The 19,806-nt window shown below is 34.5% G+C and overlaps 1 protein-coding gene across 1 annotated transcript in view; it reads left to right on the plus strand.

The window, feature by feature from the left end:
• Positions 1-16,834, plus strand: part of NUDCD1 (NudC domain containing 1) — a gene marked incomplete at both ends in the record, with an annotated part of 58,251 nt that extends 41,417 nt beyond the window's left edge. The window contains 2 exons of the mRNA XM_080695000.1: positions 14,519-14,678; positions 16,542-16,834. Of these exons, the coding sequence (XP_080551126.1) occupies positions 14,519-14,678; positions 16,542-16,834 (453 nt within the window). The remainder of the gene's footprint in view (positions 1-14,518; positions 14,679-16,541) is intronic.
• Positions 16,835-19,806: the final 2,972 nt, after the last annotated feature.

The raw sequence follows: 19,806 nt of genomic DNA on the forward strand, positions 1-19,806 counted from the left end.
ACTCAGCTGCTTTTCTCATCAGTACCTAGGATTAAATTTTAGAGAAGCACTTTCAATTGTGACTGATAGAAGACTCTTAAATCTGACTGACTGAACATTATTTGTTTTTGTAATGAATAATTTGGCCTCCTTTCTAAAGTTACAGTTCTAAGAGCTCTTAACTTCTAGGAACTATTTTCTGCCTAACTTTTATAGGGATGGCAGAGATAATTAGAACTACTTCATCTTCATTTTTTAGTATTAGGCCAACCTAAGATGGATGAAGTTTTTATGAAATTACCGTTAGAGCAAATACTAGAAACTAGATCTGTGGAATTTGGCATGCTATATCATAATCATCCGTAACATCATAAATTGGGAATTGGAAATCCTAAGTCACTACAGTAAGACTCTCCTGAATAAAATGTGATCCTAAAGACTGAGTGATAGACTTCTGTGATAAACAGGGTCTATCCTCTGAAAATTTGTAAACTATACAAATAATTTCTTGTTGCACCATAACTTATGACAGTATTTGGTAAAACATTTCCAGTAGTATATGCATGCTTTTTAACTTTTTAATTACAGATCAGTATTGAATTGCTGGTTTAGATCTAATTACTGTATAATTAAAAATTCTTACTTTTTTTTTCAGTTGGATCAAGTTTGTGACCAAACTTAGTTTTATAATAAGAGGACTTTGATTTTTATTATTAGTCATCTTCTGTAAATATAAGCAAAAAATACAGTGGAGTAATGCATAAAATTTGCTGTTCAGGTATAAGTGGAATTGTAGGACAAATATAAACAGAACAGTTCCAACAAATAAGATTTAAGTCTGCTTTTGTTTTAAAGGTATATGTAATCTATTAGAATAATGAGTGAAGGTCAAAGTCAACTTGTGCAAATGTAGCTTGTCCAGAAATAGTTCCTTGGTGTACAAAAGAGGGTACCAGTTGGCTTATTATTGGAGGAAGGGACTGAGGAAGCTATGTATGATATTTCAGATGTGTCCCTGGTACTTCTTTTTTTTGTTATTGTTTTTTGAATCCAGGGGCATTCGACCTCTGAGCTACACCCCCTGCCCTATTTTTTTATTCTTTATTTTGAAACAGGGTCTCATTAAGTTGCGGAGACCCTCACTAAGTAGCTGAGGCTGTCCGCGAACAGCAATTCTCCAGTCTCCACCTCCCATTTGCTGGGATTACAAGCATGCACCACCATGCCCGGCCTCAGAGGTACTTTTGCTTCAGGAACCAAACCAAAAACTTTATGGAGAATTTGTTTTTTAAATATTATTTCTTACTGCAAATGTTTACTTCAAGCTCTTCTTGATTTTACTTGTTGTGACTTTTGATTATTAAAAATTATCTTACATGGAAATGTCAGTTTATGTGCATGTCGATTTCTTTATTTACTTTTCTTTACTGGAAATTGAATCCAGTGCCTTGTGCATGCACTGTACCACTGAGCTACATCCATATAGTTTTAGGGGAAAAAACTTTAAAATGTGAGAACATTACAGCTGGGCATGGTGGCGCATGCTTGTAATCCCCGCACTTGGGAGGCAGAGACATGAAGATCGCACAGGTTCAAAGCCAGCCTCTCTGGCTTAAGACACCCTGTTTCCAAATAAAATATAAAATAGGTCTGGGAGTGTATCCCGGAGGTAGAAGGGTTCTATCCCCAGCACCACCCAAAAACAAACAAAAATTGAGAACATTATATATTAAATATATTTCCCAATATAGAAATTTCTCTGAAAGAAATTGATATTAAGGTTAGAATTTGGCATTTGGAAAATAAAATTTTAAATGAATGTATGAAGCAGTACAACAAAGAGAAATATTAAATACCAGAACTTAATTAAAAAAAAAGTAATATGGAATGGTCACTGAAGTATAAAGCACAAATTAGAATTAAAATAGAATTCAGGAGAGTTGAGCCATCTGAAATATTAGCCACTGCCATGTAGTGGTTATTGAGAACTTGAAATGTGCCTGTCCTGAATTGTGATGAGCTGTAATTATAAAAATCACAACTAAATTTTGAGGATTTAGCATAAAAATATAAAATGTATTAATTTTTATATTTAAGTAATAGTTCAGATGTTTGTTTAGGTAAATATTATTCAAATTAGTTTTTTGCTTTTTTTATAGAGCTACTAGGAAATTTAAAATTACATTATGTGACTCCTACTTTATTTCTGTTGGAAAACAGTGGTTACTTTATTAAGTATGGACTCAAATAACCAAAAGTGATATCTTTAAAAAGGAGAGTGCATGTCTTAGATAATATTCATCAAGTATTACTTAAAATAAAAGATTGAAATAGTTGAAAAGAATAGTTGCAGCTGGGCATGGTGGTGTGTGTTCGTAGTCTCAGCTACTCATAAGTAGAACGTCAGCCTGAGCAAGATAGCAAGAGTGTCTCAAAAACAGTATGTTTATTTTATATTCTTTATTTCATTTCATGCTAAGTCTTCAGAATCTGGATATTTACAACTTGTACTTAAACACATTAAAACAGGAATCAGAGAAGTTACAAACAGGAAACCTTTTTTAAGTTAATGTCATTATGAAAGAAGAAAAGTCAGGTACATTATAGACTGATTCTTTTTTTAAATGGTGGTTTTATTATTTATTTATTTGTGTATGCATTTATTTTTGGGTCTGGGGATGGAACACAGGGGCATTCTACCCCTGAGCTACACTCCCAGCCCTATTTTTTTATTCTTTATTTTGAAACAGGGTCTCACTAAGTTGCGGAGGGCCTCACTAGGTAGCTGAGGCTGTCCGTGAATTGTGATCCTCCAGTCTCTGCCTCCCAAATGCCGGGATTACAGGGGTGCGCCACCACACTCAGCTTAGAGTGATTCTTTCAAGAACATATTAAGAATAGGATCAGAAATTACAGAGGAGAGAAATACATTTGAAAGCTATCTAAAAAAGGCATTCTCAAATTTTGGGGTCCTAGAACCTCTTCACATTCTTAAGCTCTCTGATGTAATTTTATATTTGGTATGTATTTCTCAAAAATTAACATATTAGAAATTAAAGAAAATTTTTTTACTAAATATGTGTTTGCTTAGAAATATAACCCATTACCTGTTAATTTGAATATCTTCTAATGAAAATAAGAACATTTGTGTGGGGGGGGATACTGACCCCAGAACACATTTTATTCTTCATCTTTGGGAGATTTAAGGGTTAGGCAAATTTTTATAATAGAAGAGGAGGGAAAATGAGACAAAAGGAAAAGGCAGGACATAGACATTTGCAGTATTAGAGAACATGCCAGTCCCAGCTTCCTTGGTGTCTGTCCTTAGCAGGAAAAAACTAAGTTAAGTTGGAACAATTTAGAGTTATTAGAAGTTAAGTTGGGACAATTTAGAGTTATTAGTTTCAAATGGAGTGTGTTTTAGAATGACATTTTACATTCTTATAGATCTCTTTAATGTCTGCATTGGAAAAATATAGTCAGATTCTCTTATCTGCTTCAGAATTTAATCTTTTGTAATAAGATATTTTCATTGAAGTTGTGAAGTTTCATATAAATAATGCATTTGGAAAAGAAGGGAATATATAAGCAAATGTTTTCAGCAAATGATTTTGTTTCTTTGATATTACACTAAAATTGGAGAAGTGTTAATTTCTTCAAGAATAATTGCAGTGTGAAGTCTGAAACCATATCAGTGATTTTTTTGGTGGGCTGTTACTTAAAAATTTATAAAGCTTCCCCCAGCTCCAAGTACTTTAAATGCATGTTTAATGGGATGTGTTACCCATGCAGATCACCTAGAAATCTTGTATATCTTGAGTTCTGTAGCTATACCAAATGTTTGTTCTTTTAATTTTTATTGTAAACACACACACACACACACACACACGAGAGTTTGTTAACATACCACTGGTCTTACCTAAATGTACAAATATTTGCAAACTATTATCCTTACTATGGTAAATAGAAGTTTTAAAAAATTCCAAATTTTGTTCAAAAGCTCAGATTTTATCATTGACAACAAACCAGCTATTTTTCACATGACGAGCTCATTCTATTTGCTTTTGAGAAAATATTTGCCAAATATCCAGTTTTGAGTAAGTATTGTATGTCAGTTATGTGAAGGGAAAAATGATGTTCTATGAAAAAGTAACCTTTTGTGATTCAAATGGAGTTTTGTAAATTAAAAAATATAAATGCATTTCCATCAATTGCAATTTGTACTACTTCGTTAAGATCTGATACATTCCTCAGATCTAGTCAGAGTAAAGAGGTCTTTAATCTTAGCTAACTTAGAATGGGTATTAAAACAAAAATGCAACTAAAGATTTTAATTTAAGGCTTCTTTTTCCTTGTTTTCAGACATCAATTTTAAACCCAAAATATACAAATACATGAATATCTTACCTATACAAGGTACTATCAAAACTAGAAAATAAGTATATTTTAAGGTATGTGGATTAGCATATTTGAAATAGTACCTGGTCAGCCTAATAGTTAGGATATAGTGGGTTTGGGAGAGAAGCACACTCTGATGATGAAGAACATGGGCTGGGATGCACATCTGAATTTAAGTTATGGTCATTCCTTGCTAGCTTCTTAAACCTCAACTTCTCACAACTTGAGTTTTCTCAAGGAATCATATTCCTAATTCTCAGGAACTGAAGGTTAAGTAAAGGAGTAAATACAGACCTATTCAATATTTCATACATAGTAGGAACAAAGTAAATAATTTTAACAACTTATTCTATGTATGGGAGATGAATTTGGAATTAAAGTTTTAATCTGGCATCCCAAGAAGTATTTTATTTCTGAATAGATAAATGAAACCTTTTTCGGAATATTACTTTTTAGTTTAATTTGGTAGTAGCAGTGATTAAAGGTTGTTCAAATGTCTTCACTTTGACATTTAATCCTCAGAAGTTTTTAATTACTAGGTGTTCTACAAAGAGAATTAGAAGACAATCATTTTACTACTTGAAATGCATGTTCCATATTTTCTCTAGAGAATATTTTTATTCCAATTGTAGACTTCACTGGTACTTCAAATATAAATATGACCTTTTCCATAATAAACATGAAAATAGAATAAATGTGAAATATTTTATTATCCAAAGGGCATATGAATTTGAGTCATTTTCCTTTTTGAATCAATAAGATACTTATTTGGCATTAACAAGGGTAAGTTTTCCAAATAAGAAAATTGCAGATAAGTTAATTTTTCCTATTTAAATATCAAAACTACATTAAAGCCCCCTCCCAGAATCTTCTTAAAATTTGTTTATAAAGTATCTCATATAGAGTATTCTGAAGAGAAAGTAATTATATTGATAATTGCGCATCATGAGTATGAACATTATTTATCATGCCACGTGTTTCTGTACTAACACCAGGGAATTCCTTGCCGCCATAATGAGTAGCTTTAGCCTACTCTATTTTAAACATTTATTTTCTGGTTGTGCTTGATTTGATTTTGTTGTTTGCACTACAGATAAGCTATTGGCAACTTTTTACCTCTGACAGTATGTCTGTCCAAAACATCCATCCTTTTCTTGACTCATTTTGCTCTTGTCTATGAAGCTATAAACTCCATAAAGTTTTGTCTATAATCATAATACATACTTCTCTCCAACCAGGATACATACTTCTCTAGCAAAAAAAAAAAAAAAAAAAAGGGGGTGGGGGATTTCTGGTATCTGTTCTTTTATGATAGTGCAGTGTATAGGACCCTGGTTTTCACACAGGCCAGGCAAGTGCTGTAGTGCTGAACTACACCCCTAGCTCTTGTATCATCTCTTTTTGACTCAGGAAGCTTTTGAACATGTTGTTCTTGTTTCTTTCAGGTTATTTCCCATTCTACATTAATGGATAATGTATCACTTCCTCCATCTTGTCCACTTCAGATTTAACACAATGTCTTTGTTCTTCAAATATTTTCTTTCTTTTTCTAACATTGGTGTTTTCCGTCTCTATATAGGATCATACAAAAGTACACCTTAATGTGATTTTTAATAATCACATTTCACTTAGCAAAATGAGTCATTTTAGTTACTTTGTAACCTTTATTCTGATTTGCGCCCTTTTTTTTGGACAAAATTTAGTAATCTATGCTATTTGAAGTTCCAGGGAACAGTATGTGGGGACTATAGGGAACAATGGAAACGGTATCTGTAGATGTCATGGACAAGTAAAGGTCACTCAAGGAGTCGGCACATTGGAAGAGATGGACCCTTGTTTAGAAAATAGAATACAGTTTAGATGACTGGGTAGCCTACTTGTCTCCTGGGCATCATGTCCTTTGCTCTCTACCCAGTGCTACAGTGTCACAATCACCTGCCATCTGTTCATCTGCTTCTATTGAGCATTCTTACATTGATCACGCCCTCACTTGCTATGTATCATGGTTTCTCCTTACCACATCCTCTCTCTGGTTATGTCTTTTACTGCTCTTCTTAGCTTAAATTGCTTATTTTTTGCATGTAGACTTCCCAAAGAAGAAAATTGTATTATTTTAGCTAGCTGCTATCCAGTAGGTGAGGCACCTGTTTGAGAACTTCATCCGAATCATTTCATATGTCAGTGGGTAAAAGTTGGTTGCCTTTGGGTTAGATGCTTACCTTTGATTCTCTTATTAGAAGCCAGGGGAGGAGATTCCTATATAGGTTGCCTCCTTGTATGTATGAAACATCTTGTAGATACTGAGCTATCACCAACTTTTTTATTATAAATTGAAGACCTATACTTAATTCTGGCTTCTGCCTCATATGTAAAATGTTGGCAACATTGTCATTCCTGCTATAACACTAAAAGGCTAGATTATCTGTATACTCACAACTAAAAAATCAACTAAAAAGAGCTAAGGACACAGGGTAGCCAACCTATTGCAAATTTAAGGAAAAGTCTATACCATCAAGGAGAAATAGAATAGAAATACTGATTCACTTGAGCATAGGTGGAAAATAGGGCTAGGACTGCCAGACAAGTAGATAAGAGAGATTCAACTAACAAGTTGCTCAAGGCTAAGTGTGGTCAAAAAGAAAGTGTAGAATCTTTGGGATTCATGGGTTGCTCTTTGTGGACCTTACCGGTTACCAAGCACAGACTTGGAAATGGGCAGGAAAGTAGAAAAAAGTTGTCTTGTGGTATAGAGTTGGAGGAGGGGAATATCAACACCATCTCTATTCTAGGGGGAAGGGGCAGAAAGTCCCCCAGACTACTAGAAGCCTCCTACTCCTGGAAAAGGTCACTGAAAATGTCCAAACTCTTGAATCTGAGGACCTAGAGAGGGCTGAATCAGAACGTAGAGAGCATTTTGCCTGGGCCCTCCTGCTGCCCTTGATCATGAGGTTAGGAAGCACCATATAACAGGTAACAGTCATCACCATTAAAGAAAAGCAAAAGTACAGAGAGAGAGACTCTAACTACGCAGGAGATTCCCAATTCTAGGAATGGACTCAAGAAAATCTTTCCACAGCTCAGTTCCCACCAGAGCACAAGCTGGCACTGGAAGAATTTGAAGCTAACCCTGGAAGCAATGAAACCCAAACTCCCAGTGCCATGCACAATCTCCTACACTAATGGCCTAGTAGAAATGAAGTCATTCCTAGACATAATACATACCTCATTCTCTGCTATATCTGCTATTCTACACATGTGGTACAATATTCAGCCAAAAATTAGTATAAGATATACAACTTGGTACAGTGGCATATAACTGTAATCCTAACTACTCAGGAGATTGAGGCGAAAGGATCATCAGTTTGAGGCCAGCCTGGGCAACTTAGTGAGACCCTATCTCAAATTAAAATACATACATACATACATACATACATACGTACGTAAAAAGGGCTGGGGAAGCTGCTCAATGGTAGAGAGCCCTGAGGGGTGGGGAGAGAGAAAATAAATTATAAGACACATAAAAAAATTTCATTGTCAATAAAAGGGGACAAACAGTATAACAACTGATGACTCACATTTTGAAACTATCAGGCAATTTAGAATAACTGTAATATCTTTTTTATTTTTTGGTCGTACTGGGGCTCCTGGAAACCCTTCTACCTCCGGGCTACACTCCCAGGGCTATTTTATACTTTTTATTTGGAAACAGGGTCTCTAAAGCCAGAGTGGCTGGCTTTTAACCTGCATGATCCTCCTTCCGCCTGTCTCCGCTTCCAAAGTGCAGGGATTACAAGTGTGCGCCACCACGCCGGGCTTAACTTTAATATCTTAAAGGAACAGTGGAAACATATATATAACAAAGTGGAAACATACATAACAAAGGAATAAATGCCAAATTATAGTAAGAGATAAATTGCAAGGGTCCAATGAAAATGTTAAATAAATAAACCAACAAGAGAAGAATGTTTCCAACAAGCTCATCAGTGCTCTCAGTGCATTCATGAGAAAAAATCAGGAAGGACCCTTGGATATAGGTTATTAAAAATTATCAGAAGTAAAACCTAAGGGGGAAAATAAAAGCAAGAAATAAAAAATAAAAAATAAAACATCATAGCAAGAGCTGTGGGGCAATATATCAGATGGTCTAACACCTATCTAAGTGGAATTCCTGAAGAGCTGTGGAATGTTCACCAAAATAGATCATATTCTGAGCCATTAAAATTAAAAAACTCTTAAGTTCAGAAGATTAGAAGACATAAAGTATTCTCTGTTCATAACAGAATTAAATTAGAAATTAATAAGAAAAGTTTGCATTTTCATAAATACTTCAAAATTAACACATTTCTCAGTAACCCATGTGTGATAGTAGAACTCATGAAGAAAGTATTTTGTATTGAATGATAATGAAATGTTACACATGTGGGATGCAAAGTAGTGTTTAGAGGGAAATTTATAGCATTATGTGTTATATTAGAAAAAGTATCAGTGGGTTAAGCTTCCACTTGAAGGAACTAAGAAAAGCAAACTGAATCTAAAACAAGCAGAAGGAGAGAAATTAGTTATCTTCAAATTTAGTTATCTTCAACTTTTAGTGAAATTTGAACTGAAAATAATAGAGAAAACGAATGAAACCAAAAGCTGATCTTTTCATTGAAAACATTGGTTAAGTCTCACAGCCATATTGATCAAGGAAAAAGAAAACAAAAATGACTAACATCAGGAATTAAAAATGGGGCGATCAGAATAGATCCTAAAAGATACTAAGGTAATAAATGGAATATTATGAACAACTCTATTGTTGTATATTTGGTGATTTAGGTGAAACAATTCTTGGGAGGCAAAATCACTACTGTGTACTCAAGAAAAGATACTTTTAATATTCATATATTCATTAAAGATAAGGAATGTGTTAATAAAAATCTTCCAACAAACAAATCTCCAGGCCTATGTATTTTCTGTCAAATGAAGAAACAATTCAAAGTTCATATAAACTTCCAGAAAATAAGAAATACTTCCCAACTTATTTTATAAAGTGTTACCTTAATATCAGATAAAGGCTTTACCAGGAAAGGAGAAGAAAGGGGAAGGTCCTTCATGGATATGAACACAAAAGTCCTATATGACCAAATGGGGTTTGTCTTGGGAATTCAAGGCTGTCTCATTATTCAAATAATCAATGTAATTCAACAACATCAACAAACTAAGGGGTGGGGGGAACACTTGATCATGTTACTAGGTGAAAAAGAATTTGACAAAATTTAGCACCCATTTATGGTAAGAATGCCCAGCAAACTAGGAATTGAAGGTAACTGTCCCCTTGAAAACCCTAGAGTTCATCATATTTCATGGTAAATGACTGAATTTTTCCTGTAAGAATAAGAACCAGCCAAGATGTCTGCTCTGCTCCTGTTAACATCATGCTGAAGATCCCAGCTAGTGGGGCAAGTGAAGAGAAAGTAGTGAAAGGCATTAGTTATTGAGAGATTCTAGTACCATTGTGAGAAAGACCAAATACTGCTTAGGTGTTATCTTTTTTTTTTTTTTTGAAGTGCCAGTTTGTGATCTTATTTTTTAATACTTTTAATTATTTTAAATTATGATATGTGCATTATAGGCTCACATCATAATGTAGTTCACAGTGATAGTGACGTACATGCACATAGCACTTGCTGGGCTTTCTCCCAGCTCCTTCCTCACTTCCCCCGTCTTCATACAGGGTATTGAGGTTAACATTGGTGTTCTCACATATGTACATAATGTCCATGGAAATGTTTCCTTTGTTAATTCTCCCTCTACCCCTCCTTCCCCTAAACCATTTTCCTGTCCCCACTGGGGTTTTTCCTCCATTATATAAAGTCCCTCTTATATCCCAATTACTAACTAGCTTCTGCATATGAGAGCAAACATAAGACCCTTCACTTTCTATGACTGACTAATAATGGCCAATAAATAGATGAAAAAATGTGCAACATCATTAGCAATCAGTCATCAAGAAGTAAAACGACAATAAATGCAGGCAAGGATATGGGGAAATGAGCAGTCTATACTGTTGGTAGGATTGCAAATTAGTGTAGCCACTATGGTAATCAGTGTGGCTATTCCTTAGAAAACTTGGAATTGATGATCCAGCTATACCAGTCCTGGGTATCTTTCCAAAGGTACTAAAATCAGGATATTACAGTAATACATGCATATCCATGTTTATAGCAGCACAATTCATGGGACCAAATTATGAGACCAACCCAGGTATCCAACAGTAGGTGAATGGATTAAAAATTACAAAATATACACACAATGGAATTTTTTTTTTTTTTTTTTTTTTTTTTTGGTGATACTGGTGTTCCTGGAAACCCTTCTACCTCTGGGCTACACTCCCAGACCTATTTTTTATATTTTTATTTGGAAACAGGGTCTCTTGAGCCAGCACGGCTGGCTTCAAACCTGCGCGATCTTCCTATCTCTGCCTCCCAAGCGCTGGGATTACAAGTGTGTGCGCCACCACACCCAGATCTACACAATGGAATTCTACTTGACAAGAAAAAAAAAAATATGTCATTTGCAGGAAAATAGATGGACCTGGAGAACATTATCTTAGTGTTATATCAAAAGTTTTTATATGCAGCTTTATACACTTGTAACTGGAACTTGGGAATGGAAGTGTAAACTTGATTTCTTGGGTGGTAGATAACCTAAGTATTAGTATCTTACAGTGGAGTAGCTTGTTTTAATTTAGTTGTGTGAACTACTTGATTTTAAAATGAAAAAAAAAAACAGGGGGGCAAGAGTTTATTTATGAAATAAAAATGAATAAAATGAATATCATACAATCTCTTACTATATGCAGAAAGGAAAATGAATTTTTTATATGCCTTTTTGTTTTTTGCTGTATTAAGAATAGAATCCATGGGCATTCTACCTAGGAACTATACCTCCAGCCCTATTTTTTTGTTCTTTAATTTGAAACAGAGTCTCACTGAGTTGCAGAGGGCCTCACTAAGTAGCTGAGGCTGTCCTTGAACTGTGATCTTCCTGTTTCAGCTTCCCCAAATGCTGGGATTACAAGTATGTGCCACCACACCCGGCCTATACCTCATTTTACATAATGTTTACTACTATCATAAATGGAGTAGTTTTTTTTGTTGTTGTTATGCTTTGTTCTTAAAACATTGAGAAACTTAATTTTGAGTATACTTAAAGAATACAAATTTTTGAGCCAGGTGTGGTAGCACACACATGTAATCCCAGCATTTGGGAGGCTGAGACCAGAGGATCGCGGTTTGCGGACAGCCTTAGCCACTAAGTGAGGCCCTCCACAACTCAGTGAGACGCTGTTTGAAAATAATAAAAAATTGGGTAGGGGTTGTCGGAAGTCAAATGCCTCTGGGTTCCATACCCAGACCCACCAAAAAAAAAAAAAAAAAAAAAAAAAGAATACAAATTTTACGTGAAGCACAACTTGTTCACTTTTTCCTGGGCAGATCCACAAACTACTTATTACTGAAACATATAAGAAAATTTTAAATTGAAAGTATAATTATCAGTATAAATACTGATAAAATGGAATTTGATAATCACATGACAAGTAGAACAATAAATTCTACATTTGTTTTTGAAATGGCACCAAAGTTTAGAAATCTGTCTCTAAACATTCTGTGATTGGAACTGAAGAAATGTATATTTTTACTGTTTTTCATAGCTGTTAACACATTTCCAGGCATAAAATAATGTAAGTGCTTTGTAAGTGCTTTTTTTTAACGGGTCTGGGGATGGAACCCAGAGGCATTTGACCTTCGAGCTACACCCCCTGCCCAATTTTTATTCTTTATTTTGAAACAGTCTCACTGAGTTGCGAAGGGCCTCACTTAGTAGCTGAGGCTGTCCGCGAACCGCGATCCTCCAGTCTCAGCCTCCCAAATGATGGGATTACGAGCTTGCGCCACCACACCTGGTATGTAAGTGCTTTCTAAGTTGCAGAGAGATTACTCCAAAACTGCTGTTATCCTCATTAATATTATTTGGCTCGGTTAATTTGGAAAACATGTAAAGAAGTATAGAATTTTAAATGAACGTGAACATTTATTAATGTCTGTGTCATCCGTTGTGCAAGTGTTTGAAATATATTGTGTGCTTATAACAATTGTGAAATAAGTCCCAATATTTTTGCTGTATATATACGGGAATAAAATAGGGCTTAAGTATCACTGCATAATTATACTCCTCTTCCTCAAGAGGCATGTAAAATATCTTAAAGGAAAAGATGCCATTTGCATATGATAGAGGATAACAGAGAGAATGTGTAATACATAGAAAAACCATGAACCAGCCAGGGAGGGTTGTACATGCCTATAGTCATAGTATTGGCGGGGGTGAGGGGGGCTGAAACAGCAGGATCACAGGTTTGAGGACAACCTCATCAATTAGTGAGACTATCATCAACCTAGTGAGATCCTGTTTTAAAATAAAAGAATAAAATAGGGCTGGGCGTGTAGATCTGAGTAGAATGCACTGGGTTTAATCCCCAGTACCATACCAAAGGAAAAAAAAGAAAAAGAAAAAAGAAACCATTTACCAGCAAAGCAGTGGGAGAACGGGGGAGACAGTTTTGTAAATTGTGATCTATTTTACTAAATGTTTCGAGAACGTCATAGGATGCTCTTGAATACTGGAAAGGTCAGTTGGGGTCAGATTTTGAGACACTTACAAACATGCCATTCAAAACAGTTTAGATATTTTTTAAATTAAACTTTAGAAAACTAATGGAAAAAATATTAAAAAGTAAGATTTCTAAAGGCAAAACCCAAAATGAACAGAGAATTCTGTACTTGGTTAAATTTGAGAACTCCTTAAAAAATCTTGTTAACAAATTTTTTAACTATAAGATAGACTACTGACCAATTGCTGGTTTTGTAAATAATAGTACTGCGACCTAATCACAGTAATGAAGAGGGAACAGAATAAAAGGAACACCTAAGACACCTAAGACAGAGTAGGGGGCCCATAGGAAGAGGTCTTTACCCCTTGCCCTCCTGTTAGTCACTGCTAGTTTCCTTGGGGATTGGCCTTTCACTCAGCGGGTCAGGGTCCTGTTCTTTTCTTACTGCTGTCCAGACTGTAGGAGGAGCAGAGGCCAGTCAGTTTTGTCATTAATACCATTAGTGCCCACTTGGCCCGTAAAAGTAAATATATTTTTATGAAAATATATTTCAACCTGTATTTTATTTCAGCTTTTTTTTTCCTTGTGTGAAAGTCGTTGGTAAACAAGGAAGAACATGAGAGTAGAGAGGTATAGTCAAGAGAGTAGCTAGTGGTAATTTTGAAAATTAATCTTTCTTAGCCACTGGTTAGAGGAGCATGGGGAGAGAAGAAATAATCTGTGGTCTCTGTATATCACCCTGTCTTCATTTAAAAAAAGTATTCCTGTAAGTGAAATCCAATTATGAGTCTCAATTTGACAATTTTGTATTAGAAATCAGTTGTTTTAGGTATCAATATGGCAATAACAGTTATTGACAAAATAAATATTACTGACTTGATAACATAATTAAGCAGTACATTCAAGCAAATTATTTGTAAACAAATCTGTATTTGACTCCTCATATTGGGATTTTTCACGTGGTCTGGAACAAGCTCCTAAAGCTCTCCAAGACTACTCTTTCGTCTGTTAAGATAATAGCCTCATGGGTTGTTGAGGGCATTAATGTTTATAACATGCCTGGTACATAGAATGTCCTCATAAATACCAGTAGCCATCATTAATTTTGGTATTACTACAGGCTAGCATTAGAAAAGTTTATGTTCTGTGGTTTAAAATTATCCTACTTATTAAATTGGTGTTTTATGTCATATTTTAAACTAGAGCTGAGACGTAGATAGCACGGTGGCTCAGAACACAGCCTGTGTCCAGATTCCATCTCCACAACGTATTGCTGGCTGAACTTGGGCAAATTAAATGCCATGTTTGTCACTTCCCACACCTTCACATGAATGTAATAGCAGCACATTTTTATCTGGAATGTTATGAGGACTCAATCCAATTGGGTCTTTAAAAAGTTGAGAACAGTTGCTGACACGGCGTCTACATGTCAGTTTTTGTCAATATTATTAATGTGTTATTGAGTGGATTGCTTTTGTCACTTTTTAGGTGAATCTTGGAAGCAACCAGTACCTTTTCTCCGTCATAGTGGATCCTAAAGAAATGCCCTGCTTCTGTTTGCGCCATGATGTTGACGCCCTGCTCTGGCAGCCGCACTGCAGCCAACAGGATGACCTGTGGGAGCACATCGCAACTTTCAACGCTCTAGGTAGAAAGCAAGCCCTTGGCTAGCATTTTCCATTATACTAGAAATTAGAGTCCTCATTTTTAAAGTTCATCCGCTTTTTTTCTTTTTAATTTGAGCTGTCCTAATTACATTTAGATTGTGGTCTGATTTCATTGCTTGTATTATAGTTGATGAGGGTTAGTACTGTTGGAACAGGACTAATCTGTTCTTATCCTTTATAGAAGATAACACAGAATAGAAATGAACACGGTTATCTAACCACTTGAATCATTCTAATCAGTCATTTGTTTATTTAATTTTTTAAGCTACACAATATTAGGATACAGATGAGGGCCTTGACACTACCCTACATGGAATGTGTGTTCAGGTTTCTTTAGAATAATCTTCAAAAACATTACAGAATTGCTTGGAGACATCCTTCATTGAATTTAGATCTAAAGAGCCATATAGAAAACACTATGAAAAGTGGTGATGAGCAGAAATTAAATTTATTAGTAGGATAAAAGGGAAAATACTGGTTTCAAAACTAGGGCTTGAAAAATTTTAAACTACATAATTGTATACTTATGCAATCATTGAGTTTTATGTCAAAATATAATTGTGGGAGGATTTTTTATATGAATTAGCCACAATTATTGCTTTATTGAACCATTATTTTCAACTGCCAGCAGGAAGTAAAAATAGGCATCTTAATGCCTATATTTCCATGGCCCTTACAGTTCAACAATATAAAGTTTGATTGACTTAACTATGTAATTTCTAGCCTTTACACTTATTCCTATTTTTAAAAATTATCCCCCCTCTCTAGTAAGAGGAAAATTGTGTCATGTAATTTTCAGATATTGGTATGCCCCAAACCTCTATTATAGTGGAATTTCTATGCATGAGTCTAAGTTAAATGAACTTCACATTAGATATGTATTCTTGAGCTGTTATTATATTATACATATTACTAATTCTGTCAGAGTTAGCCTAGAGAGCTAATTCTAAATTACTCATAGGTATTTACATCCTCTTCATTTTTCCTTCTTTGAACCTTACTTAATATTTAAAGACAGTATTGATCTACTTTGCCCAGGGCTTTGCTAATTTGTTGCTTGATGAGATACCAGTTTTCATTGGTGTTAACATTTTTTATCTTGTGTTACAGCATTTGGTAACCAGGTTCCAATTTGGAAATTCTAATTTATATTTCAGAACATAAATGTCCTTTTAACCTGAAGAGATATTTTTAAATATGTACTTGAATTAAAATTAAGATTATTTCAATTAATTAGTTTTCAAGTATATCCTTAAGTTTTTTAATAGAGACTTGTTTTTTTTCAGTTTATAGTTTGCTCAAGGCTCTACTTCTGGGATCAAAATACAACAAAATTGATATTGGTGTATAAAAATTCAATAAACATGGGGATGATGAAAGAAACATTCTGAATGTTAGTGCCTTCCGGGTTACATTATGAATAGATACCAAAATAAATTATTGATAATATCTTATAAACTTATTTACTTGATAAAAACCCCATGATTCTATTACTTATCAATTTACATATTAGATTGACATTTAAAGTTTTTGGCATGGTAAATTTAGTATTTTATTTAGATTTTCATTTTTTCATGTTTAAATTACTCATAGAAATTAAAAGGAATTGAATTCTTATTTCTTCCTTAGGAATTAAAGTTGTATTTTTGTACCAGTTAGGAGAAACTGTGACTAATTTTAAACGGTTCTGAATTCAACTGTAGTTGAATATTTATGGTATATATTTTACTTAAGCATTTTAATTTAGAAAAGAAGTTGCAAAAATTAAGGGTTAAGTTATTATTTTCTCCTTTCTGTTGAAAGTATAATTTTTTTCATTGTTGTTTATCTTACATTCTTGGCAGGCTATGTCCAAGCATCAAAGAGAGACAAAAAATTCTTTGCCTGTGCTCCAAATTACTCCTATGCAGCCCTTTGCGAGTGCCTCCGTCGAGTATTCATCTATCGTCAGCCAACTCCCATGTCTACAGTGCTTTACAACAGAAAGGAAGGCAGGCATGTAGGACAGGTTGCTAAGCAGCAAGTGGCAAGCCTAGAAACCAATGATCCTATTTTAGGCTTTCAGGCAACAAACGAGAGATTATTTGTTCTCACTACCAAAAACCTCTTTTTAATAAAAGTAAATGCGGAGAACTGATTTCTCCAATATGTTGACTTTTCTGTACTAGAGAAGTATTTTGGGAGTGGTTGGAAGACTGGACAGTTATACTGTAACCTGTAAGTTTTAATATGTTAAATAAATATATCTTGTATCAGTTTTTATTTTTTAAAGAATAATATTCTAATATTCTCCGAGAATATTAGAAATGTATTCAAGAGATTATGAATCTGTAAAAGCTATGGAATGAAGCTGAAGATTTAGAGAACATTGATTTCTGTAAAAAATATAAAGATATTATTGGCAAGTATAGTTATTTTTAAAAAACAGGCTAGAATTTCACCTTTTATATGAAACATGTACATTTCAGTGTTTAAAAATAAATATATTTATCGTGTAATCTTTTCATTGATTATATTGGTATAGTCTGTATTTATAGAATATAGAGTAACTTAAAAAGTTTAGTATTGTAGATACTTATTTCAGTGTACTGAATAGCTGATGCTACATAAAGGAAGAATTTTAACAGTATAGCAGGTCTAATAGTCTTAAAGTTTGCTGACAGACTTTAACTGTCTTTTACATTAAGCATTGTTTCATTTAATTTTTATCTATTTGTTCTGGCAGATAGATAGAGTTCCTCCTTATCCATTGTTGTATAACAAACCACCCCAAAATTCAGTAGTGATTTTCACTGATCTATGGATTGACTGACTGTGCTCTTCATGGCCTTTCAACCTCTAGTAAGTTACACTGGGTTTCTTCCCATGACACAGAAACATTCAAAGAGGCAAGCTCCAGCATATAAGAGATTACCATGCCTGTCCTTTCATTACATTTGCTAATGTTCCTCTGGACAAAGAAAGTCTCATTACCAACTCTAGGGTGAGTGTGAAAGTGACCATGCAAGGATGTAGACAGCAGGAGATATGATTCATCTGGGGCCATTAATGTAACAGTCACACAAGTACTAATCGTAATAAATTCTCCTTACTAAAAATGTTGTCTTTATTTTTAAGGCTACTTCAGACTTAAGAGTTTCAACAAGCCAGGAGTGGTGACGCACCACAGGCTTGTAATGCCAGTACTTGAGAGGCTGAGACAGGAGGATCACAGTTCAAGGTCAGCCTCAGTGACTTAGTGAGGCCCTTTGCAACTCAGTGAGTTCCTGTTTCAAAATAAAGATTTTTTTTTTACCATGTTTTTAGTTTTTCATACTTACATTAATATTTCCCCTTTTACCATGTTTTTAGTTTTTCATACTTACATTAATATTTCCCCATGTTTCTTTTAGTTTTCCCAGGTTTATTTATCTGGAATTTTAAAAAATACCATATTGAGGTATGTATTTTATATAGCCTGAAGTCAAAGTTCATATTTTAATAAGGTGATTATGACCTTACTCAGTTATGGTGGTACATGCCTGTAATTCCAGTTCTTTGGAGGCTGAGACAGGAGGAGCTTAGGTTGGAAGCCCGCCTCTACAACTTGGCGAGAACCTGTTTCCAAGTAAAAAAGAAAATAGAGCTGAGGGTATCGCTCAAAGGTAGAATGCCGCTGGTTCAGTCTCCTGCACCCCTAAAAAAGACAGAAAATGAAGATAAAAAGATAAACGATAAAATATTTTTCTCCATAATACATATTTCTTATTATTTGAGCAAATATTTGACTGGATTAAATTTTTATGAAAGAAGGAAAAACAAGCTTGAGAGACAGAAGAGGAATAGAAAAATGGGAATTGTAACATACTCTAAACCACATGTCAGAATGCAGTTTTTCAAAGAGTAATTTAAATGGGCTTAAAAATACGCAACAGAATTTACCCTTAAATTAAAATTAAAGTAAAAGATTAGTCATATGTGGTGGTACACATGCTTGTAAGCCCAGTATTTGGGAGGCGGAGACAGGTGGATCCGGGTTTGTGGCCAGCCTCAGCTACTTAGTGACGCCCTCCACAACTTAGACCCTGTTTCAAAATAAAGAAGAAAAAAATAGGGCTAGGAGTGGAGCTGAGAGGTAGAATGCCCCTGGGTTCAATCTTTGGTGCCGCCGAAATAAATAAATAAACAAATAAGTAAATAAAGTATAAGATTTGTAGCTTGGGTATATGGAAAATATCAAAGTCAGAAAATAGAGTTTTAAGATCTGAGAGAGTACATCAATTTTCTTTTATCTTTCCTCTTTGCTACCAAAATAGTTGGTTTCCATTTTTTTTTTTTTCTTCACACATAGTAACAGTTGTGAGGAGTTGCTAAACTATTTTGGAGCAAAAAATTTTCCTCTTCTAAAAACAGTTGTAATTAATTTATTAAGCCCTTATTTTGATCAAAACAAAATCATTAAATAGTCTAATCTATAAATTCAGATGTAAAAGTCTAGAATAAAGTCTCAATATAGAAATTATAGTTGCACAATTTTTTTTTTTTAACCATGAAATCAGGCCTCTCCTGAGTACAAGTAACAGAAAACCTGACCTAAATTGACATAGGCAAAAAAAGAACTTAATGGCTCACATTACCAATAAGTTTAAGAATAGATGTGGTTCTAAGCACGGATGGGTAGGACGAGATGACATAATCACTATCCATTTTCACTCATAGACACCTAGCTCCATTCCTCTGTTGGCCCTATATTTTGAGAAATTCTATCCTTACTGTAGTGAAATATAGGGATCTTTTATTCTCTTACCCAGTGGCAAGCCTTTGTTCTAGAAATTATAGGAAATGCTCATTTTGAATGATTGGCTTTAAATAGGACAGGTGCCCATGTATGAGCCAATCACCATAATCAGGGGTTTTGCATCTGCAGAATGCCCACTGGCTTATCCTTAAGTAGTGCTCTCCCTACCTGGTACAAAGAATGGAGCCAGTAATGCACAAATATATACAACTAGAAATTATGTTATAGCTTCTAAAATATAGAGGAATGACTACCAGTACCCAAACGTGTAGGAAATATGCACTGGAATGCTATTACAACCATGCAATAAAGTCATACCTAATCTTTTTTTT

The sequence above is a fragment of the Muscardinus avellanarius genome, assembly GCF_963383645.1.
Source record: "Muscardinus avellanarius genome assembly, chromosome: 4".
Lineage (NCBI taxonomy): Eukaryota > Metazoa > Chordata > Mammalia > Rodentia > Gliridae > Muscardinus > Muscardinus avellanarius.